Here is a 24234-nt window from a genome sequence, read left to right on the forward strand (position 1 = left end):
GAGTTGTATTAGGTAGGTGGTCATCAACAATATATATCCCTGTCTTTGAAGGTCAAAGGGACATTGACATTTTTTTCCTTATCTAGTGGTGTGTTTAGCTTTAATAGGAAAGGAGAATTCAGGAGCTGCCACACAGGCCAGATCTTTCATGACTCCAGTCCTCTTCTTCTAATCCAGTGTATCTTCAGAGTTGTCTACGTTTTTCCAAGAACAGCCAAAAATGAATAAATCCCAGGTGAGTTTGTTCATTCATTCCTTTGTTTAACACTGGACTTTGTGAGATTTGTAAGAGTCCATATATTAAGATAGGAAATCAGTAATAGATAAAAATTGAACTTCATAGAAAATATAAAGATAGCAAATCAAGAACAGAACCAAGTTGCCTTATATATACACTGATCATTTATATAACAGACTTTCTAAGTTAACCTGCAAATAGGTTTATGATGTTTCTGATAACCATGGCAGAAAGGGATACACTGTATTTTGGATACAAAAAGATTCCTTTCAAGACGCAACAAAGTCTTATGGAAGATACCCTTTTTGCTCGGGACACATGGTAAGTAATTTCCAGGGACAGCTCTGAAGTGAGTGCCTCAAACCATTCCTTACTGAGGGTAAAAAGGTTGAAGAGATGGTTCAAATAATGAATTTTATGATAGTCTTACTTATTTTTAGAGTATGTTTAGAGGAATAAATGGCCTGCATGCTTGTTACAAAGCTGTTTTATCTTCGCCAAGCTGTGTGTAGAAGTCCTGAAGCATATGGTTCAAAGTTAAATTCTCTGGTAAATGTTTCTGAGCTCTTCAGTCAGATTTCATCCCATAGCATTCTGTCTTTGTTCTTTTCCACTTTAGAATCTATTCAGGTAAAAGTCACCAGTGACTTAACTGTAGTTGTCTTCCTTGAACAACTGCTGCATTACTGACTGCTCTCTCCTGGAAGGTCTCCTTTTTTCACTTCTGAAACCACTCTTCTGATGGCTTTTTCTTGGGGTACTCCTCATTGTGCCCCAGAGTTTAGTTCTGAGTTTAGTTCCAGCTTCTACTAGACTTCTCATTTTACCCCCACATTGGAAAAATATGTAGATAGTTGAACAATACTATATATTGTTTGGGGTGCTTTTTAAAAATACATAAACTATTTTAATGTATCTGTGATACAGTTTTCTCCTGGTTCACTAATAATTTAAAATCTATTGATATGTAGTTTTATTCCTTTTAATGCCATATTTTTCCATTCTCAGTATTCTATTGGTAGACATTTAGGTAATTTCTATTTTTTAGTAATATAAACAGTGCTACTGTGAATATTCTTGTCACTCTGCACAAATTTCAGGTGTGTCTCAGACTCTAGAGCAGTGCTTCTCAAAGTGAGGTTCTTTGGCTGGAAGCAGCAGCATCACCCAGAAACTTGTGTGAAATTGCAGATGCTCATGCCCTATCTCAAACCTGCTGGCAGAGAAATGGAGGGGTAGGCTCAGCAGTCTGTTTTAACAGGGTATTCATGTGATGCAGATACTTTCTAAGTTTAAGAATCACTGCTCTAGAGTTCTGTGATTAATAGGTTTGAGTTATAGGATATGAAAATCAAGACTATTTTCCCTTCCATATCTCCAGATATAAAAATTACTTCCTCCATAATAGATGAAAAACTTAACTTTAATTTTCTGATTGTGGTTGTGCAGCTTTCATAAACGTATGGCTTTTCAGGTTTTGCACTGAGTTTTGTATGCATTCCCTATGTATTTTAAATGGTAACCTTTTGTTATAACTGTTACTAATTATCTTTTCTCAGTATGCTTTTTGTCTTTTCATTTAATAGTGTATTTTCTGAAACTTTTATATTGTGATACAATCCTTTTGTGCTTTCTGTTTTTTTATTCTTGTTTTCCTTACCCCAGGGGCCTAATGAAATTTTTTATTTTGTCTAAAAATGCCAAACATGTTTTGTTTTTTTTTAATAGTACCTTAAGCCATCTTGAATTAAAAAAAAAAAATATATATATATATATAATGTGATTAAAGGACCTAATTTTATGTTATCCATCTGTAAAAAATAAAGAGAACAATAAAAGGATAATATTTCCTGACCAAGCACTAGCAAAACAGATCTGAGTGGGAATACCTACCACATGTCTTCATTATGAAAGCAGCTGGCTTAGACTGGGTAGATTTTGTCATGTTCACAAAGTATCCATTGAGAGGCATGTGGGTTTTATTTACATTCCCACCAACAATGCAAGAGGGTTCCCTTTTCTCCACCCCCTTTCCCAGCATTTATTGTTTGTAGGTTTTTTGATGATGGCCATTCTGACCGACCGGTGTGAGATGATACTTAATTGTAGTTTTGATTTGCATTTCTCTATTAATTAGTGATGTTGAGCATCTTTTCATGTGCCTCTTGGCCATCTGTCTTCTTTAGAGAAATGTCTGTTTAGATCTTCTGCCCATTTTTTGATTGGGTTTGTTTTTTTGATATTGGAGAATTCTTAAGGTCTGCTCTCAGCAAGTTTCAGCTGTATAATACTGTACAGTTAATAGTCAACATACGGTACATTAAATCCTCCTAAATTATTCTTTTTTATCTTTTTTATTGGAGTATAATTGCATTACAGTTCATTTACCATGAAGTGAACCAGTTTTATGTATACATATATCCCCTCCTTCTTAAACCTCCTTCCCACCCCACCCCCATCCTATCCATCTAGGTCATCAAGAGCACTGAGCTGAGCTTCCTGTGCTTTATAGCAGATATTCCCACTAGCTATCTGTTATACACATGGTAGTGTATGTATATGTCAATCCTAATCTCCCAGTTCATCCCACCCTCCCCTTCCTCCCATGTCCATGTGTCCGTTTCCTACATCTGCTTCTCTGTTTTTGCACTGGAAATAGGTTCATCTGTACCATTTTTCTAGATTCCATACATATGTGTTAATATGTGATGTTTATTTTTCTCTTTCTGACTTACTTCACTCTGTATGATAGACTCTAGGTCCATCCACATTTCTACAAATGATCCAATTTCATTCCTTTTTATGGCTGAGCAAAATTATTCTTATAATGACTGAACATTTATACCTTTTGATTTATATCATTCTGTTTCCCCTTTCTCTTAGCCCTTGGCAACCCCCATTTCATTTTCTTTCTGTGAATTTGGCTTTTATTGGAGGTGGTGGTGGTGGTTTTAGATTCCACGTATAAGTGATACCAATAGTATACCTTTCGTTGTCTGACTTATTTCACTTAGCATAATGCTCTCAAGGTCCATTAACATTTTTCCCAATGTCAGGATTTCCTTCTTTTTATAACCAAATAGTATTCCATTGTATATACCATTACATTTTTGTTATTCATTTTTCTTGAACATTCATTCATCCTTGAATGTTTCCATCCTTTGGCTATTGCAGGTAATGCTACAATGAACATGAGGGTACAGATATCTCTTAAGGATGTTGGTTTTGTTTCTTTGGGGTTTATACCCAAGAGTGGAATTGCTGGATCATAAAATAGTTCTATTTTAAATTGTTTCAGGAGCCTCCATAGTGTTTCCATAATTGCTACACCACCAACAGTTTACATTCCCACCAACAGTGCACAAGGCTTCCCTTTTCTCTGAATCCTTGACAACATTTGTTATCTCCTGTCTTTTTAATAATAGCTGTTTTAACAGGTGTGAGATAATATCTCATTGTGATTTTGTTTACATTTGGTTAGTGATTTTGACATTGACATCCTTTGACCATTTTTAAATGGATTATTTGCTTTCTTGCTTTTGAGTTATATGAGTTCTTTATGTATTTTGTATATTATCAGAAACATGTCAGGAATATTTTGCTATAGGTTGCCTTTTCAAATTTTTTGATTGTTTCCTTGGCTGTGCAGAAGCTCTAACGCTTTTGTTTGCTTTGGCCACACTATGTGGCATTGTGGGATCCTAGTTCCCAGACCAGGGGACTGAACCTGCGTCTCCTACAGTGGTAGCTTAGAGTCTTAACCACTGGACCACCAGGGAAGTCCCCAGAAGCTCTTACATTTGATGTAGCCCTGTTTGTTTATTTTAGCTTTTTTTGCCTGTGCTTTTGGTATCTTACCCAAGAATGATTGCCAGGAATAATGTCAAGGAGCTCCTTCCCTGTGTTTTCTTCCAGGGTCTTATGTTTAAGTCTTTGATCTATTTCAAGTTAATTGTTCTGAGTGATGTAAGATCAGGGTCCAGTTTTATTCTTTTGCAGGTAGATACCCAGTTTCCTCAACACCAGTTACTAAAGAGATTATCCTTTTCACATTGTGTGTTATTGCTGCTGCTAAGCTGCTAAGTCACTTCAGTCGTGTCTGACTCTGTGCGACCCCATAGACGGCAGCCTGCCAGGCTCCACCATCCCTGGGATTCTCCAGGCAAGAACACCAGAGTGGGTTGCCATTTCCTTCTCCAATGCATGGAAGTGAAAGGTGAAAGTGAAGTCGCTCCATCATGTCTGACTCCCAGCGACCCCATGGACTACAGCCTACCAGGCTCCTCTGTCCATGGGATTTTCCAAGCAAGAGTACTGGAGTGGGGTGCCATTGCCTTCAATTAACTGTGTTAAGTGTGGTGTGAGTTTATGTTTAGGCTCTCTTTTCCACTTTTCTGCAACTGTTTTTTATCACACATGAGTCTCCCCTTCACTGTAATTAGTATTCACTTAATGTAACGGAATTGGTTCTTAATTCATCCATTCAGTAACCATTTATGAATATTTATTATGTGTCCTAGAAAGAGATATATATATAGTTTTTATAAATAGAAATTCTTAGAATTATGTAGGACGTTTAGTTTTTATATTATTACAAGTCTTATGATAGACACTTGTATCCCTATCAAGGGGGGCTTCCCAGTAGCTCAAATGGTAATGAATCTGCCTGCAGTGCAGGAGACCTGGGTTCGATCCCTGAGGTGAGAAGACCTCCTGGAGAAGGGCATGGCAACCAACTCCAGTATTCTTGCCTGGAGAATTCTATGGACATAGGGACCTGGTGAGCTACATTCCATGAAGTCACAAAGAGTCAGGCACAGCTGAGTGACTAACACTTTAACTATGATAGAGATATAAACAAAATCCTGTTTTGTTTTCCTTAGGATTGTTTTTTCTAGTCAAAAATTAAGAAGTGGACCTTTTAAGTTTAAGAGTCCTGTTTTTATGTTGGGTGATTTAATCTATTTTCATTTATTGTTGTTTGGTTTTAGGCCCTCTGTCCCACAATGTATTTACTTGCTGTGCTTTCTTGTTGGTTGTTCACACATATTTATTGATTTATTTTATTTTGCTTTGTTTTTCTGACACTGAATCAGCTTACAATGCAATATTCTATTTTAACATAGGATCCCTAAGTGATACTGTGTTTCTCTACCTTACCTTACTTCTCCACCTTACCAACTTACTTTACTTCTCAATCAGTGTACTCTCCCTCTTCAGATATTTAAGCAGTCTCAGCCTTGGTACTCATGATACATAGCTACATCAACAGATACAAAGATTTTTATCCACATATTCTCTATTAGCAACTTAAGAAAATGTCACATTTTCAAACCTTTCCTTTCAGAAGATATAAATTATCATGTTGCAAACCCCTGTAGCTACTGGCTGTCAACTTACTGGCAGATATTTATTGCTGATTTTATAAATTCATTTACTATTTCATATATTCCACTTTCCCCTTTTTTGAATTCTGATTTTTTAATTTTGTTTTGTGCTATATCATGATACAATAAAGTGTGTAAGATGCATTCAATATAAGTGTATACAGCCTTTTTTTAAGACACATATATAAATCCTAGTAATTACCAACTAAGTCAACATATTTAATATTTCTGCCACCCCTTAAGGTTCCTTCATAACTTTTCCAGTCTTTAAGAACAACTTTCCTTCCCCTTTGTGGCGCTTGTCTATCATTATTTATTAATTTTGCCTGTTATTGAAACTTAGATGTATAGGATTTGTGTGTACATTTTTACATGAGGCTTTTTTCATTATATGTTTGATTCATTCATGTTGCTGCATGTACCAGTAGTTTATTTCTTGTATTGCTGCATAGTATTCCACTACATGAAAAGACTACAATTTACTTATCCATTCTCTCTCTCTTTTTTTTTTTTTCTCTTCTTACCACTTTTATTCAACATATTATTGGAAGTCTTAGTCACAGCATCATCTGTCATCCCTTTCTCCTCCTGCCTTCAGTCTTTCCCAGCATCAGGGTCTTTTCCAGTGAGTCAGTTCTTTGCATCAGGTGGCCAAAGTATTGGAGCTTCAGCTTCAGCATCAGTCCTTCCAATGAATTAGTCAAGACTTTAGGATGGACTGGTTGGATCTCCTTGCAGTCCAAGGGACTCTCAAGAGTCTTCTCCAATACCTCAGTTCAAAAGCATCAATTCTTTGGTGCTCAGCCTTCTTTATGGTCCACCTGTCACATCCATACATGACTATTAGAAAAACCATAGCTTTGACTAGACAGACCTTTGTTGGCAAACTAATGTATCTGCTTTCATTTTTTTTTGTCTTTTTTTTTTCTTTTTTAATTAAAGGATAATTGCTTTACAGAATTTTGTGGTTTTCTGTCATACATCAACAAACATGAGTTTGTGTTTTCAGGTCCTTGGAGCATCTTCACTATCATTATTCTGAATTCTCTTTCAGGGAGATTACTTATTTACTCTTTGTTTATTTGGTCTTGTGAGTTTCTACCTTGCTCTTTCATTTGTGCTGTATTTCTCTATCTTTTCATCTTTTTTTTTCTTCTAAGTTGCTCCACTTGAGGTCTCCTTTTCCCAGGCTTTAGGATTGTATTACTTCTTTCTTCTGATTTTTACCCTCAGAGGGAAATGTTGGTTGGGTGGTTTGTGTTGATTTCTTGTTAGGGATGACTTGTGCCTGTGTTCTAGTAGGAGGAAATCAAGCAGATAATTACAGAAATACTGGGACATATACATACACACATACAGTTATAACCAAAGTATTCTAAAGAAGAGTACAGGAGATTGACTTGGTGAGCAAGAGAACCCAGAGGTGATATCAAGCAATTGAAAGCAGAATTAGCTAATGCTCAATCTGGAAATCTGAGCATGAGCAGAGGGCTCCCTGGGGAATATAGCATAGCGAGCTCAACAATGTAACTTACTTGGTGAAAGAAGAGAGAGTGAAGGAATAAAGGGGGAGAATTCATTTTAATATTTGGCAAAACTAATACAATTATGTAAAGTTTAAAAATAAAATTTAAAAAAAAAGAAAAAAGAAAAAAAAAGAAAAATAGAAAAAAAAAGAAGGGAGGGAAAAGAGAAAAGAAAGGGGTGGAGATGGTTGAAAAAGAAAAGAAAGATGAATAGACATATGTGGAAAAGATTTATATATATTCAGGAATAGTTACAGCTGGTAAAGAACTATAGGAAAAGCAGTGGAATATATAAAAAATAAAATTAAAAAAATTCATCAAGAAAAGAGAAAAAAAGTGAAAGAGGAGAAAATGGAAAAAAAAATCTTAAAATGAATGTTTTTCTTTCTTTTCTTTTTTTACAAACACAAAGAGGAAAACTCCAAACCACACAACCAACATTTATCTTTTGGAGGTAGAAATATGTAGGGGGAATAAACCATGTGATTTATAAGAAAAAATCTTTAAATGAAATTTTTTCTTTAACAAGGAAAACAAAGAGAAAAACTCCACAGCACCGCAAAAGGCTAATGTGAAGGTAGAAATATGATGGAGAATAAACACTGTGGTTTATAAAAAGAAATAATCTTAAAATGAATTTTTTTTTAATTTAATTTTATTTTATTTTTAAACTTTACATAATTGTATTAGTTTTGCCAAATATCAAAATGAATCCGCCACAGGTATACATGTGTTCCAAGAAAGGAAAACTCCACAGCACTGCTAAAGGCTAGTGTGATGGTGGAGATAGTGTGATGGTGGAGATATGTTGGGAGAATAAACAGTGTGATTTATAAGAGGAAAAGAAAAAAATTAAAAATTTAAAAAAGGTTCTCAAGGTCGTAGTTCTTGGTTGTGGAGTCTGCCCTTGTGGATGGGGTTCGGTTAGTGTCCTGTGATGTTTTCCTGGTTGGGGGAGCTTGTGCTATTGTTACAGTTGATGGAGCTGGATCTCGCCTCTCTGAAAGGCAGTGCAGTGTCCAGTAGTAGGTTTTGGAGTGTCTGTGCATTCAGTATGCGTTTGGGCAGTCGTTCTAGCTTTCATGGGGTTAGGTACGTGTATTTCTGCAGATGCTTCAAAGTGACCTTCTCAGCATATATGCAGTGTCACCAGCCCCCTACTTGTCCCCTGGATCATGAAATGGTGCTTCTGTTCCCCTGTCCTGCCCTGTGTTGCTGGTTGAAGCTTGTTAGGTAGGTGCTTGTGTGGATGTTTTCTTGTGCCTTCTACATCACAGTGACTTGTGTAGGCTTCCCTCTGGCCCCTGAGCTTACCCTCTGTGTCATGGGGCTTGTGTGCACTTGTTTTGGCTCCCCAGGCCTGCCCTTTGCTTCCTTGTGTGCACTTATCTTAGCTCCCATGCATGCACTCTGTGTTGTGGGGTTTATGTGCACTTGTTTCATCTCACCCCCTTGCCCTCTTTGTCACAAGTGTTATGTGTTCTTTCAGCTGTGCCAGGAGGGTTGTGTGCACTGCCCATTTGTATTCCTCCTGTCTATTGGTGCCCTGGTCCCACTCTGTGCTGGCGCCCTGGTCCCACTCTGTGCTGGCTGTGTTTGTCTGCCGTGTCACACTAGGCCACCTGGGCCCGCCCTCTGTGCTTCAAGGGTTGTGCGCACTGTCTGGGTGTGTCTGCGGTGTCATACTCAGCTACCTGGGCCAGCCCTCTGTGCTGCAAGGGCTGTGCGCTGGCTGGGCTTGTATGCCGCACCACCCTCGGTTCCCCAAGCTTGCCTTCTGTTTGGGGCCACAGTCAATGAGCTGTTAACAGGCTGAGAAGAGGAGTTTTCTCTGTTTACTGCCTTTTAAGTCCCTGCTTTGCCTAGTTATCCAAGACTTCGAAGCTCCCCCTTGGGCCTGCCTATGAAGGAAGTTTCCCTGTGCATTGGGGACTCCTGCTATTTCAGGGCTCCCTCCCTCCCTTGGGGCATAAGCTCCTGCCCAGAAGTTCTCCATCTTTTCCCTTTAAAAAAATTTATTATTATTATTATTTATTTGGCTGCTCGAGGGATATTTTAATTGCAGCATGTGGGATCTAGTTCCTGGACCAGGGATTGAACCCAGGCCCCCTACATTGGGAGCACAACATCTTAGTCACTGAGCCACCAGGGGGGGTCCCAGTCTTTTCCCTTTTTATGTCTCCATCCTCTCTCCTACCTCATTTCAGGGAGCTTAGCCTGTCTGCCTGGAGACTGGGGTCTTCTGCTGCTGCCTAGAGGATGCTTTGTAGGAGTTGTTCCATATCTTGATGAGTTTTTGATGTATTTGTGGGGAGGCTGGCGATGTCCCCATCTTACTCCTCTGCCATCTTCCCCATTCTCCTTTTGATAGGCATTTTCTTTTTGTATCTAGTAGCTTTTAAGTTATATAGTTTCATATATTTTTAGTTTTTACTCTAGATACTACAATTTGCATTTGTGATATTGTTATTATAATAATTGTGTATGTTGATTTTCCTGCAGGGTTTCTTAACTTACCTCCCTAGAACTAATAATATCTTTTTTTTTTTTTTTTTAGTAATACTGTTGTCTTTATTTATTTATTTATTTATTTTGAAGATTTTAAATTTTATTTTATTTTTAAACTTTACATAATCCGCCACAGGTATACATGTGTTCCCCATCCTGAACCCTCCTCCCTCCTCCCTTCCCATTCCATCCCTCTGGGTCGTCCCAGTGCACCAGCCCCAAGCATCCAGTAATATCTTAAGTGATAAAAGCTATAGGGAAATCTGTTGTTATAATATTGAGTATTTTTTCCTAGTTCTTGAAATAGCTCCACAACAATTAAGATGGTGTTTTTTGTTTCAACCATACCTGAGTTTATGTTAATGAAGTCACTTTTGAAATGTCTCTTAAGAATGAAGTACTGAGTACCAGGAGAACCCACCGTATGATTAGAGGGTTGGAATTCTCAGCCCCACCTCCCAACCTCTGAGGAGTGAGTGGCTGGAGGCTGAATTAGCCACCATTGACCAGTGATTTGATCAGTCTTGCATATGTAATGTAATCTCCATAAAAGTCCTTGAACTTACGGGATTCAGAGAGCTTCCAGGTTGTTGAACATGGAGGTATTATTGGGAAGGTAGTGAGCTCTGAGAGAGCATGGAAGTTTTGTACCCTTTTACCCATCCTTGCTTTGGGTATTGCTTGCATCTGGATGTTTCTGAGTTGTATCCTTTTATATTAACCCATTAATCTCATAAGTAAATTATTTTTCTGTGTTTTGTGAGCCACTCTGTCAGATTATTGAACTGAACAAAGAGGGTGTGGGAGCCTTGATTTTTATCCAGTGGTTAGATACACTGGGTTTACACTTGGTGTCTGAAGTAGGAATGGTGTCACATGGAACTGAGCCTGGAACCTGATGCTGTAATGTCAGAATTTAGTAATTGCTTGGGATGGGAAAAGTTCCCACTAATTTGGTGACCTGAGTAGAGTAAAACAGAGGAGTTGAACTTTTCCTTTACAGAATTCTTACTTTCGTTTACCTTAAGTTAGTGCTTTACCTCCTCACAGAAAGTACTAGAATCTTTAATCAGTTTAACCTTAATTATCCTATTACTAGTATTTTGATGTATTTTACTTTCAGTGTTTTTCATGGATTCCAAAAGACATTATATTTGTTGCTTTAAATTCCATTTTCAGTTTTCTTTATATCATTTTCCTTAACTGTAGTATTTCTTGACTTGTGTGTATTATTGATAATTTTTTCAAACTTTATGTGGAAAATATATTCATTTTAGAAGAATATTCTTTCTGGATTTAGAATTTTCTGGTGACATTTTTCCTAGCTCTTTTAAAATGACATTCCATTTTCATTTTCTTATTTGCAAGTTGCCCATTCAAATTTTTGCCCAATGTCTTCTCACCTTCATAGTTTCTGTTGAGAGATTTGCTGTCAGGTTTGTTACCAAGATGGCCTGCATTTTTGTCCTCATTAATTTAAAAAAGTCTTTCTATATTAGAGATAGGACTTATTTGTCAGATATATGTGTTCCAAATGTCTCTTTCCACTTTGTGTTCTACTTTTATTTTCTTTCTGTTGTTTGGTAAGGATAGGCTCTTAATATTATAGAATTATTAATGTAATTTGCATCCTATTTAAGAAGTCTTGCTTATTCTTAGTGTCATGAAGGTATTTCTTACAGTATTTGCTAAAATTTTTACTTTTTTACTTTTCAAATTTAGACCTGTATACTGTCTAAAATGGATTTCTGTTTACAGTTAAAATAGCAGTAAATGCTCACTATAATTAAACACACTGTTTATTGAAATGGTTGTCCTTCTGTTATCCTTGTCAAAAATCAAGTGACATACATACATTTTGGACTCTTCCACTCTGTGGATGCATTTGAAAATTCTTGTGTCTGAGTCACAATATTTTAATTATGATACATTGATAATATATTATACTTGATATATGGTACTTCTTATGGCTTAATTTTTCTTTAAGATGATTTGTGTATTTTTACCCTTTGCATTTTCACATATTTTAGAATTAGCTTGTCTGGAATTTTTTTTGCAATTGGTATGAATTTTTATATCAGCATGGAGAGAATTGATATTTTTACAATACTAAGCCTGTCTGTGTAGGAATTTCTTACATCCTTCTACTTATTTGGGTCTTCTTATTTTCCTTCATTATATTTTTTGTAAAGACTTTTATATTTTTCACACCTGCTGTTTATTATACCTTTAAAATTTTTAATATTCTGATATTTGTTATATTGAACTTGTATCTAATTTCTAAACCTTTTGAGCTTCCCTGGTGGCTCAGATGGTAAATAATCTGCCTGCAATTCAGGAGACACAGGAGACCTGCATTCAGTCCCTGGGTTGGGAAGATCCCCTGGAGAAGGGAAAATCTACCCACTCCAGTATTCTGGCATGGAGAATTCCATGGACTGTACAGTCCATGGGGTTGCAAAGAGTTGGACACAACTGAGAGGCTTGCACTTCACTATTTGCATCCAAGTTTCAAGTTTATATAAGTGGGTTCTTTTGTCCTTTTGCTTTCCATTCCCTTTTTAAAAACAGAGAATTGGTCTGAAATAAAAACTTAGTCATGTATTTTCAGTATATTGTTGAATCTCTCCTTCGGCAGCTCTGTCTCTGCAACAGTGATGCCTAAAGTAGAGGCATGCACTCTGGTGTTGTGTTGGTTGCTCAGTCGTGTCTAACTCTTTGCGATCCCATGAACTGTAGCCTTTGAAGCTTCTCTGACAACAGGATTCTCCAGGCAAGAATGCTGGAGTAGGTTAACATGCCCTTCTTTTTTTTCCCCACTCTGGATGATGTTGAAAACAGTTTAGTTGAATATCTTCTCCTGTATCATCTGCTGCACATCCTAATTATTGTCTCTGAATTGAAGAATTAGGACCTAAGATATGTATTGTAGTATAATAGCATACTAGATTTTACCTACATTCTTAAGTCTAAATAATAATAAAGTTTGTAATAAATTTCTTGTTGGTTTATTTCTGTGGTTTATAGACAAACTTCTGTAGTGTTCAAAAGTATTCCTTAAGATGGAAAGTGATCACATACTTTGGAGTCCACTGGTCTAAAGTTATTCTATAGTGCTTTCCTTGAGTACCTCTGTGGCCCTTTTTCTTATCTCAGCTCCTGTTTGCCTTGTTACTCATTTCCTGAGGATGTTAGAGGGCCCTAGCCTTTGCTTGTGCAGTGGCCTTATATTCATGAAGAACACAGTGTCACTCTTTATTCAGTAGCTGTTCTTCCTCAGTGAAGCTCAAAACAGAAGTAGTTTTGCTTCTTATTTACATTAATCTATTGAGTGTGTACTTTAACCACAGTACTTGTAACATATTACTCCATGTTTTTGGCCTTGGAGTACAGAATGAAGCAGGGCAAAGGCTGATAGAGTTCTGCCAAGAGAATGCACTGGTCATAGCAAACACCCTCTTCCAACAACACAAGAGAAGACTCTACACATGGACGTCACCAGATGGTCAACACCAAAATCAGATTGATTATATTCTTTGCAGCCAAAGATGGAGAAGCTCTATACAGTTAGCAAAAAAAAGACTGGGAGCTACTGTGGCTCGGATCATGAACCCCTTATTGCCAAATTCAGACTGAAATGGAAGAAAGTGGAGAAAACCACTAGACCATTCAGGTATGACCTAAATCAAATCCCTTATGACTATACAGTGGAAGTAAGAAATAGACTGAAGGGACTAGATCTGATAGAGTGCTTGATGAACTATGGACGGAAGTTCGTGACATTGTACAGGAGACAGGAATCAAGACCATCCCCAAGAAAAAGAAATGCAAAAAAGCAAAATGGCTGTCTGAGGAGGCCTTGGAAATAGCTGTGAAAAGAAGAGAAGTGAAAAGCAAAGCAGAAAAGGAAAGGTATACCCATTTGAATGCAGAGTTCCAAAGAACAGCAAGGAGAGATAAGAAAGCCTTCCTCAGTGATCAATCCAAAGAAATAGAGGCAAACAATAGAATGGGAAAGACTAGAGATCTCTTCAAGAAAATTAGAGATACCAAGGGAACATTTCATGCAAAGATGGGCTTCAGTTCAGTTCAGTTCAGTTCAGTCACTCAGTTGTGTCTGACTCTTTGCAACCCCATGAATCGCAGCACGCCAGGTAGTAAAGGACAAAAATAGTATGGACCTCACAGAATCAGAAGATATTAAGAAGAGGTGGCAAGAATACACAGAATAACTGTACAAAAAAGATCTTTATGACCCAGATAATCATAATGGTGTGATCACTCACATTCACCTAGAGCCATACATCCTGGAATGTGAAGTCAAGTGGGCCTTAGGAAGCATCACTGTGAACAAAGCTAGTGGAGGTAATGGAATTCCAGTTGAGCTATTTCAGATCCTGAAAGATGATGCTGTGAAAGTGCTACACTCAATATGTCAGCAAATTTGGAAAACTCAGCAATAGCCTCAGGACTGAAAACGGTCAGTTTTCATTCCAAACCCAAAGAAAGGCAATGCCAAGAAATGCTCCAACTACCGCACAATTGCACTCATCTCACGCTCTAGCAAAGTAATGCTCAAATTTCTCCAAGCCAGGCTTCAGCAATACATGAACCATGAACTTCCAGATGTTCAAGCTGGTTTTAGAAAAGGCAGAGGAACCAGAGATCAAATTGCCAACATCCGCTGGATCATCGAAAAAGCAAGAGAGTTCCAGTAAAACATCTATTTCTGCTTTATTGACTATGCTAAAGCCTTTGACTGTGTGGATCACAATAAACTGTGGAAAATTCTGAAAGACATGGGAATACCAGACCACCTGATCTGCCTCTTGAGAAACCTATATGCAGGTCAGGAAGCAACAGTTAGAACCAGACATGGAACAACAGACTGGTTCCAAATAGGTAAAGGCTGTATGTTGTCACCCTGCTTCTTTAACTTATATGCAGAGTACATCATGAGAAACACTGGGCTGGAAGAAGCACAAGCTGGAATCAAGATTGCTGGGAGAAATATCAATAACCTCAGATATGCAGATGACACCATTCTTATGGCAGAAAGTGAAGAAGAACTAAAGAGCCCCTTGATGAAAGAGGAGAGTGAAAAAGTTGGCTTAAAGCTCAACATTCAGAAAACTAAGATCGTGGCATCCGGTCCCATCACTTCATGGCAACTAGATGGAAAAACAGTGGAAACAGTGGCCGACTTTATTTTTCTGGGCTTCAAAATCACTACAGATGGTGATTGCAGCCATGAAATTAAAAGACACTCCTTGGAAGGAAAGTTATGACCAACCTAGATAGCATATTGAAAAGCAGAGACATTACTTTGCCAACAAAGGCCCATCTAGTCAAGGCTATGGTTTTTCCAGTGGTCATTTATGGATGTGAGAGTTGGACTATAAAAAAAGCTGAGCACTGAAGAACTGATGCTTTTGAACTGTTGGGTTGGGGAAGACTCTTGAGAGTCCCTCGGACTACAAGGAGATCCAACCAGTCCATCCTAAAGGAGATCAGTCCTGGGTATTCATTGGTAGGACTGATGTTGGAGATGAAACTCCAATACTTTGGCCACCTGATGTGAAGAGCTGACTCATTTGAAAAGACCCTGATGCTGGGAAAGATTGAGGGGAGTAGGAGAAGGGGATGACAGAGGATGACATGGTTGGATGGCATCACCAACTCAATGGACATGGATTTGGGTAGATTCCGGCAGTTGGTGTTGGACAGGGAGGCCTGGCATCCTGTGGTTCGTGGGTTGCAAAGAGTCGGACACAACTGAGCGACTTATCTGAACTAAACTGCATGTTTTCTTACCAGATTATATGCTTCTTGACTACAGGATGGTATTTGCTAATCTTAATATTTACAAGAACTAGAATAGTTCCAGATCCATTGTGGAAACTTGAGAATTAATAATTAATGCAAATTGGTTTACAGAATATTTCTTCTATGATTTCTCTTGTTCTCTCAGAGTATAAAGCAAAAGAACATTCTGCAAACCAGTTTGGTAATCTGTAAACAATAATCATGGTAGGGATTTGCTTCCATACATCTTTTCCATGTCATCTTAATTCTGAATATTTCAGATTGAACAGAAATTCCAGGGATCAGTATCCTTTAAGGATGTGACTGTGGGCTTCACCCAGGAGGAGTGGCAGCACCTGGACTCAACTCAAAGGTCCTTGTATAGAGATGTGATGCTGGAGAACTACAGGAACCTTGTCTCAGTGGGTAAGGTTGGTTTATTATGCAATTCTAAATGGCATTTAAAAATTCTTTTAAACCCCAATCCTCAAGGATGTTTAGATTGAATTATTAGATCCTCATGGTGGGATTAATGCATTTACAAAAATAGGAGAAGAAAAGGGATCTTTTGGTGTTCTCCACCTTGTGAGGACACAGCAGAACGGTAGCGATCTGCAAACCAGGAAGAGAGGCCGCACCAGATTCTGACCATGCTGGCACCTTGATCTCCGAGTTCCCAGCCTCCAGACTGTGAGAAGTAAATTTCTGTTTTTAAAGCCACCTGGTCTATGAAATTCTGTTACAACAGCCCAAACAGACTAAAGCATAAAGTAATAATACATGCATATGAGTATTAAATCAGATCCTCTTTGTAGGGCTCATCTTGGCCACAAAGTTGTAACTAAAAATTATTTTAATTAAGAAGCTTATGGACATCATGTGAAGTTTAATGATATTTAAGATTGGAATTCAAGACTCAATGTTTATAGGTCACTTTGGGGCACTGGGAAGATATTTGTGTTTGCTTCTCCAGTGAAATGTTCAATGGCACCTTCATTGAGCAGCTCTAGAAGCTTCCTCCTCTTTCAGAGGCCCTGAAATCTAGGCCACCTGGCCCACATCATAAATTATTTCACTTTAACAGGGTATTGTATTACCAAACCAGAGGTGATCTTCAGGCTGGAGCAAGGAGAAGAGCCATGGATATTGGAGGAAGAATTCCTAAGCCAAAGCTTCTCAGGTGAGTTAATGTGTATTAAACAGGTGAACATCAGGGAATTTATTATCTTCCTCTGATTAGTCCAGAGGTTGACAACTTTCAATTTTTTTTTTTTTAAAGAATATCACTTTAGAGGTCCTAATACTTAGAAGTAACTTAGAAGTCTCCAGATACCACTCTTAGTAAAAATGTTCTCCTTTTGATTCACTTTTTGAATATTTATCATTCTTATATTTGCCAGTAATCCAGTTTTTGCCCACCTCATTTTATTGTTGTTTTCCTCGGTTACTCTATGATTCTCAAAGCAGTTTCAGTTGCTCATCTTACAACCACCATTGCTCTGTATTCATGCTGTTATTAGCTATTCTTTCATACACTCATTTTTTTTGACTCAAATAATTTTTGAGTACCTGCTGTACTCTTAAGAGCTGAGAGTATAGTAATGGAAAAATAATGCATATTAATGAGTTATAGAAATAGTGTTTTTAATGCCCACAGGTACCTGAAAAGATAACATTACTAATCATCAGGGAAATGCAAATCAAAAGCACAGTGAGATATCACATCACACCAGTTGGAATGGCTGGCATCAAGAAGATAAGAGATAATAATGTGTTGGCGAGGATGGGGAGAAAAGGGAACCCTTGTACACCATTGGTTAAGATGTAAATTGGTTCAACCACTATGGAAAACAGTATGGAAGTTCCGCTAAAAAGTTAGAACTAGAACACATTATCCCCCAGCACATTGAACATGTCACCCCACCTCCTGGACTCTGTTGTTTCATATGAGAAGTCAAGTGTTAATCTTATTGGAGTTCCTTGTATGTTAATAGTTGTGTTTCTCTTGTTGCTTTTAAAGTTTTCTCTTTGTTTCTTAAATATTTTTGCTATGATGCATCTCTGTGTTTATCCCACTTGGAGTTCATCTTGTTGAATTTGCAGATTAATGTTTTTCTTTACATTTGCCAAATTTTTGCCATCATTTCATTGAATACTTTTTTTGCTCCTTGGTCTTTTTTCTTTCCTTCTGGTACTTCCATTATGAATGTTAATGCACTTAGTGGTATCCTTCATTTATTTGAGGCTTTATTCTTTATTTTTTCTCTCTCTGTTCCTTAGATTGCCTTTTGTTGGTTGGGCTATCTTCACTTTCACTAATTCTTCTTCCTATAAGCATCAATCTACTATTGAATCCTTCCAGTGAATTTCTATTGCAGTTATTATAATTTTCAAATCTAGAATTTTGATTTGTCTCTTTATTCTTACTCTCTATGTGATGATCTGCCTTCATACTAATATTTATTTCCTTAAGCTTGGTAGTTTTTGAACGTATTTATAATAGCTGCTGTAAAGTCTGCTAAGTCCCATATCTGGATCCTCTCACAAACAGTTTCTATTGTTGGCTGTTTGCCCAGTATAGGTGGAATTTTCCTGTTTCTTTGTATGTCTTATAATTTCAAAACAAATACTTCAGATAATATTTTGTATCTACCGTAATGAAATTGAATCAGTATTTTTTTTTTAAATCATAAAAAGCAAAAGTCCAGGACCAGATGACTTCACAGGTGAATACTACAAAATGTTTAGAGAAGAGTTAACACTTACCCTTCTCAAACTGTTGCAAAACATTATAGAGATATGTTTATTTCATTTGGTGCAGAATGCTTTTGACAAAATTCTACATCCATTTACAATAAAACTCTTAGCAGAGTGTGTATAGAGAGTCATATATGATAAAGCAACACCTAACGTCATTATTCAGTGGTAAGAAGCTAAAAGCATTTCCTCTAAGGTTAGGAAGAGGACAGGAATACTCACTCTCTCACCACTTTTATTCAACATAGTATTAGAAGTGCTAGTCATAGCAGTCAGACAAAAAAAAAAAAAAGAAATACAAAGAATATAAACTGGAAAGGAAGAAGCAAAACTATCATTGTTTGCAGATGACATAATACTATACATAGAAACTTCTAAAGGTGCTGCCAAAAAGCTATTAGAGCTCGTCAATGAATTCGGTAAAATTGCAGGATACAAAATTAATATACAGAAATCTGTTGCATGTCTATACACTAACAACAGGCTATCAAAAAGAGAAATTATGGAAGCGATCTTGATTTTGGTCGCCAGTCACCGCTGCCACCACCACCTCCCACCCTGTTCTCTTTCTGGTCGGGTCAGGCCCAACTGGCACCATGTGTGCCCGGCAGAGACTGAGGGAGAGAGAAAGAGGAGGGGAGGAGGAGGAGAGGATTCAGGGAGTAGGAGCTGGGGAGCCCTCCTGCGCCACAGGTGTTTATAGCTGTAAATATTCATCTGAGCACTGCCTTCACTGTATCCTAAAATTTCCAGATACTTGGTGAAGATAGGAAAGCTTATCAAAGAGACCATAGGATTATTGTACTGTATTTGCTGTTTATCCTGAAGCTCAGGTGAGGCAGAATTCAGCTGATCTCTATTTTTTGATTGTTTACTTCCTATTGGCCAAGCAAGACTTTTACTTGGAGAATTCTGTTGTACAGAGCCTGACATCATCTGGGAGCCATAACAGGAGCATGCATTTTCAAGTGTCTGTTATTTGTGGATCAATAAAGATCAAGCCCTGAGCCTTTGGAGTGGGAGCTGACTCCCAAGACCCTAGATTACCAGGGAACTAACCCTAGGGAGTATCAAATAGTAAGAACTCACAAGAAGGAAAACACTTTAATACAAGACCCAGCATCACCCAACCACCAGTAACACCCTGTGCAAGACACCTCATGTAAACAACAAACAAAGTAAAAATACAAACCCAATCATCAGCAGACAGGATTACCACCTCACTCAGCCTTGCCCATCAGAGGAAAAACAAACAAAAACTCAGCACAAATCTCACCCTAGTTTACACAAACCACTGGACCAATCTTAGGAGGGCAGAAACCAAAAGGAAGAAAGAATTCAACCTTGAAGCCTGGGAAAAGAAGACCTCAAACACAATAAGTTAAAAAAAAATAATGAAAAGGCAGAGAAATACTACACAAATGAAGTCCAAATAAAGGAAGATAAAACAGGCAAACTACCTGAAAAAGAATTCAGAATAATGATAGTAAAAATGATAGAAAACCTTGAAAACAAAATGGAGAAATTAAAAGAATCAATTAACAAAGACCTAGAAGAATTAAAGAATAAACATGCAGAGAAAAACAACACAATTACTGAAATTAAAAGTATCCTAGAAGGAATCAATAGCAGATACCTGAAGCAGAAGAATGAATCAGTGAGCTGGAAGATAAAATGGTGGAAATAACTTCTGAAGAGCAGAATAAAGTAAAAAAGAATGAAAAGAGCTGAGGACAGTCTCAGAGACCTCTGCTGCTGCTGCTGCTGCTGCTGCTAAGTTGCTTCAGTCGTGTCCAACTCTGTGCAACCCCATAGACAGCGGCCCACAGGCTCCCCCATCCCTGGGATTCTCCAGGCAAGAACACTGGAGTGGGTTGCCATTTCCTTCTCCAGTGCAGGAAAGTGAAAGTGAAGTTGCTTAGTCGTGTCCGACCCTTAGCGACCCCATGAACTGCAGCCTACCAGGCTCCTCTGTCCATGGGATTTTCCAGACAAGAGTATTGGAGTGGGGTGCCATTGCCGGGACCTATCAAATGCACCAATATTTGAATTATAGGGGTCAAGGGTATGAGAAATTTTTTGAAGATTATAGTTGAAAATTTCCCCAACATGGAAAAGGAAATAGTCAACTCCAAGAGGCACAAAGAGTCCCATGCAGGATAAACGCAAGGAGAAACATGCCAAGACATATACCAATCAAACTAACAAAGACTAAACATGAAGAATATTAAAAGCAGCAAGGGAGAAGCAACAAGTAACATAAAAGGGCAACCCCATACACTTAACAGCTGATCTTTCAGCAGAAACTCTTCAGGCCAGAAGGGAATGGCAGGATAGGATATATTTAAAGTACTGAAAGGGAAAAATCTACAACCAAGATTACTATACCCAGCAAAGACTTCATTCACAATTGATGCAGAAGTAAAAAGCTTTTCAGAAAAGCAAAAGAGAATTCAGTACCACCAAACCAGCTTTACAGCAAATGTTAAACAGACTTATATAGTCAAGAAATACAACAGGAGAAAAAAGATCTACAAAATCAACCCCAAACAATTAGAAAATGGCAATATGAACATATATATCAATAATTACTTTAAATGTAAATGGATTAAATGCTCCCACCAAAAGATGTAGACTGGCTGAATGTATACAAAAAGAAGACCCATATATATGCTGTCTAGAGGAAACCCACTTCAGACCTCAAGACACATATACACTGAAGGCGAGAGGCTGGAAAAATATATTCCATGCAAATGGGAAGCAAAAGAAAGGTGGAGTAGCAGTTCTCATATCAGATAAAATAGACCTTAAAGAAGATTACAAGAGATAAGGAAGAACACTACATAATGATCAAGGGATCAGTCCAAGAAGAAGACATAACAATTGTAAATATCTATGCACCCAACATAGTAACACCTCAATACATAAGAAAAACACTAACAGACATAAAAGGAGAAACTGACAGTAACAAAATAATAGTAGGAGACTTTAACACCCCACTCAAACCAAAACATAATATTAATAAACACAAGTCTTAAATGATACATTAGATGAGATGGACCTCATTGATCTCTTCAGGATATTCCATCCAAATGCAGAAGAATACACCTTCTCAAGTGCACATGGAACATTCTCCAGGATAGACCACGTCTTGGGTCACAAATCAAACCTCAGTAAATTTAAGAAAATTGAAATTATATCAAGCGTCTTCTTTGAACACAACACTATGAGACTAGATATCAATTGCAAGAAAAAACTGTAAGAAACACAAACGTGGAGATTAAACAACACGTTTCTAAAACAAGTTTACTGAAGAAATCAAAAGGGAAATCAAAAGATTTCTAGAAACAAATGACAATGAAAACACAACAACTCAAAACCTACAGGATGCAGCAAAAGCAGTTCTAAGAGGGAAGTTTATAGCAATACAATCCTACCTCAAGAAACAAGAAAAACATCAAATAGACAACCTAACATTACACCTAAAGCAACTGGAAAAAGAAGAAGAAGAAAACCCCAAAATTAGTAGAAGGGATGAAATCATAAAGATTCAAGCAGAAATAAATGAAAAAAGCAGCAGTAATGATGAATAAAACTCAAAGCTGGTTCTTTGATAAGATAAACAAAACTGACAAACCCTTAGCCAGACTCATTAAGAAAAAAGAGAAGAATCAAATCAACAAAATTAGAAATGAAAAAGGAGAGGTTACAACAGACAATGCAGAAATACAAAGGATTATAAAACATTATTATGAACAATTATATGGCAAATAAAATGGATAGCCTGGAAGAAATGGACAGATTCTTAAGAAAGTTCAATCTTCCAAGACTGAACCAGGAAGAAATAGAAATTACGAACAACCCATTACAAGCACTGAAATTGAAGCTGTCATCAAACATCTCCCAAAAAACAAAAGCCCAGGAGCAGATGGTTTCGCAGGAGAATTCTATAAAACATTTAGAGAAGAGCTAATGCCTGTCCTTCTAAAACTCAAACAGTTGCAGAGGAACACCTCCAAACTCATTCTACGAGGCCACCATCACCCTGATTCCAAAACCAGACAAACACAACACAAAAAAGAAAACTACAGGCCAATATCACTGATGAACATAGATGTAAAAATCCTCAACAAAATTTTAGCAAACAAAATTCAGCAACACATCAAAAAGCTCATATTCCATGATCAAGTTGACTTTATTCCAGGGATGCAAGGATTCTTCAATGTACAAAAATCAATCAGTGTGATACACCATATGAACAAATTGAAAGATAAAATCCATATGATCATCTCAATAGATGCACAAAAAACCTTTGACAAAATTCAGCACCTATTTATGATTAAAACTCTTCAAAAAATGGGCATTGAAGGAACCTACCTCAACATAGTAAAGGCCACATATGTGATAGTGAAAGTGAAACTGAAAGTCGCTCAGTTGTGTCTGACTCTTTGCAACTCCATGGACTATACAGTCCATGGAATTCTCCAGGCCAGAATACTGGAGTGGGTAGCCTTTCCCTTCTCCAGGGGCTCTAGATCCCAACCCAGGGATCGAACCCAGGTCTCCTGCATTGCAGGCGGATTCTTTACCAGTGAGCCACAAGTGAAGCCCATATATATAATAAAGTGAAAGTGAAGTCGCTCAGTTGTGTCCAACTGTTTGCGACCCCATGGACTGTAGCCTACCAGGCTCCTCCCTCCATGGGATTCTCCAGGCAAGAATACTGGAGTGGGTTGCCATTTCCTTCTCCAGGGGATCTTCCCGACCCAGGGATTGAACCCAGGTCTCCCACATTCCAGGCAGAGGCTTTAACCTCTGAGCCACCAGGGAAGCCATATATATATAAGCCTACAGCAAACATTATTCTCAATGGTGAAAAACTGAAAGTATTCCCCCTAAGATCAGAAACAAGACAAGGGTGTCCACTTTCTCCACTGTCATTCAACATAGTTCTGGAACTCCTAGCTAAAGCAATCAGAGAAGAAAAAGAAATAAAAGGAATCCAGATCAGAAAAGAAGAAGTAAAGCTCTCACTCTTTGCAGATGGCATGATACGTATATAGAAAACCCTAAACATAGTATCAGAAAATTACTAGAGCTAATCAGTGAATTTAACAAAGTTGCAGGATACAAAATCAATACACAGAAATCACTTGCATTTCTATATACTAACAGTGAAAAATCAGAAAGAGCAATTAAGGGATCAATCCCATTCACCATTGCACCAAAAAGAATTAAATATCTAGGAATAAACTTAACTAAGGAGATGAAAGAACTGTACACAGAAAATTATAAGACACTAATGAAATAAATCAAAGATGACATAAACAGATGGAGTGATATTCCATGTTCCTGGGTAGGAAGAATCAATATTGTGAAAATGACTATACTACCAAATGCAATCTATAGATTTAATGCAATCCCTATCAAATTACCAATGGCATTTTTCACAGAACTAGAACAAAAAATTTCACAATTCATATGGAAACCCAAAAGACCTCGAATAGCAAAGCAGTCTTGAGAAAGAAGGATGGAGCTGGAAGAAGTCATCAAGATAGTATGGTACTGGCACAAAAAGAGAAATATGGACCAATAGAACAAGATAGAAAGCCCAGAAATAAACCCATGCACCTATGGGTACCTTATTTTTGACAAAGGAGGCAAGAATATACATTGGGGCAAAGACTGCCTCTTCAATAAATGTGCTGGGAATACTGGACAGCTACATCTAAAAGAATGAAATTAGAACACTTCCTAACACCATACTCAAAGATAAAATGGATTAAAGACCTAAATGTAAGACCAGAAACTATAAAACTCTTAGAGGAAAACATAGGCAGACCACTTGATGACATAAATCAAAACAAGATCCTTTATGACCTACCTCCTAGAGTAATGGAAGTGGGACCTGATTAAACTTAAAAGCTTTTGCACAACAAAGGAAACTATAAGCAAGTTGAGAAGACAGCCCTCAAGAATGGGAGAAAACAATAGCAAATGAAACAACTGACAA

General features: G+C 37.6%; 1 protein-coding gene across 6 annotated transcripts in view; it reads left to right on the forward strand.

Annotated features, from left to right (window-relative positions):
- LOC129658172 (zinc finger protein 33B-like) overlaps positions 1 to 24234 on the forward strand; it is a 100271-nt gene that overhangs the window by 49781 nt on the left and 26256 nt on the right. For 5 of the 6 annotated variants that reach the window (XM_055589315.1, XM_055589306.1, XM_055589296.1 and 2 more), the window contains exons 2-4: positions 99 to 235; positions 15746 to 15890; positions 16549 to 16644. In XM_055589315.1, coding sequence (XP_055445290.1) covers positions 221 to 235; positions 15746 to 15890; positions 16549 to 16644 — 256 coding nt within the window. In that variant the 5' untranslated portion in view covers positions 99 to 220. Of the gene's footprint in view, positions 1 to 98; positions 236 to 15745; positions 15896 to 16548; positions 16645 to 24234 lie in introns of those variants that run through there. The other variant, XM_055589287.1, reaches the window with a different exon arrangement.

Source organism: Bubalus kerabau, chromosome 1 (genome assembly GCF_029407905.1).
Source record: "Bubalus kerabau isolate K-KA32 ecotype Philippines breed swamp buffalo chromosome 1, PCC_UOA_SB_1v2, whole genome shotgun sequence".
In the NCBI taxonomy this organism is placed as follows: Eukaryota; Metazoa; Chordata; class Mammalia; order Artiodactyla; family Bovidae; genus Bubalus; species Bubalus kerabau.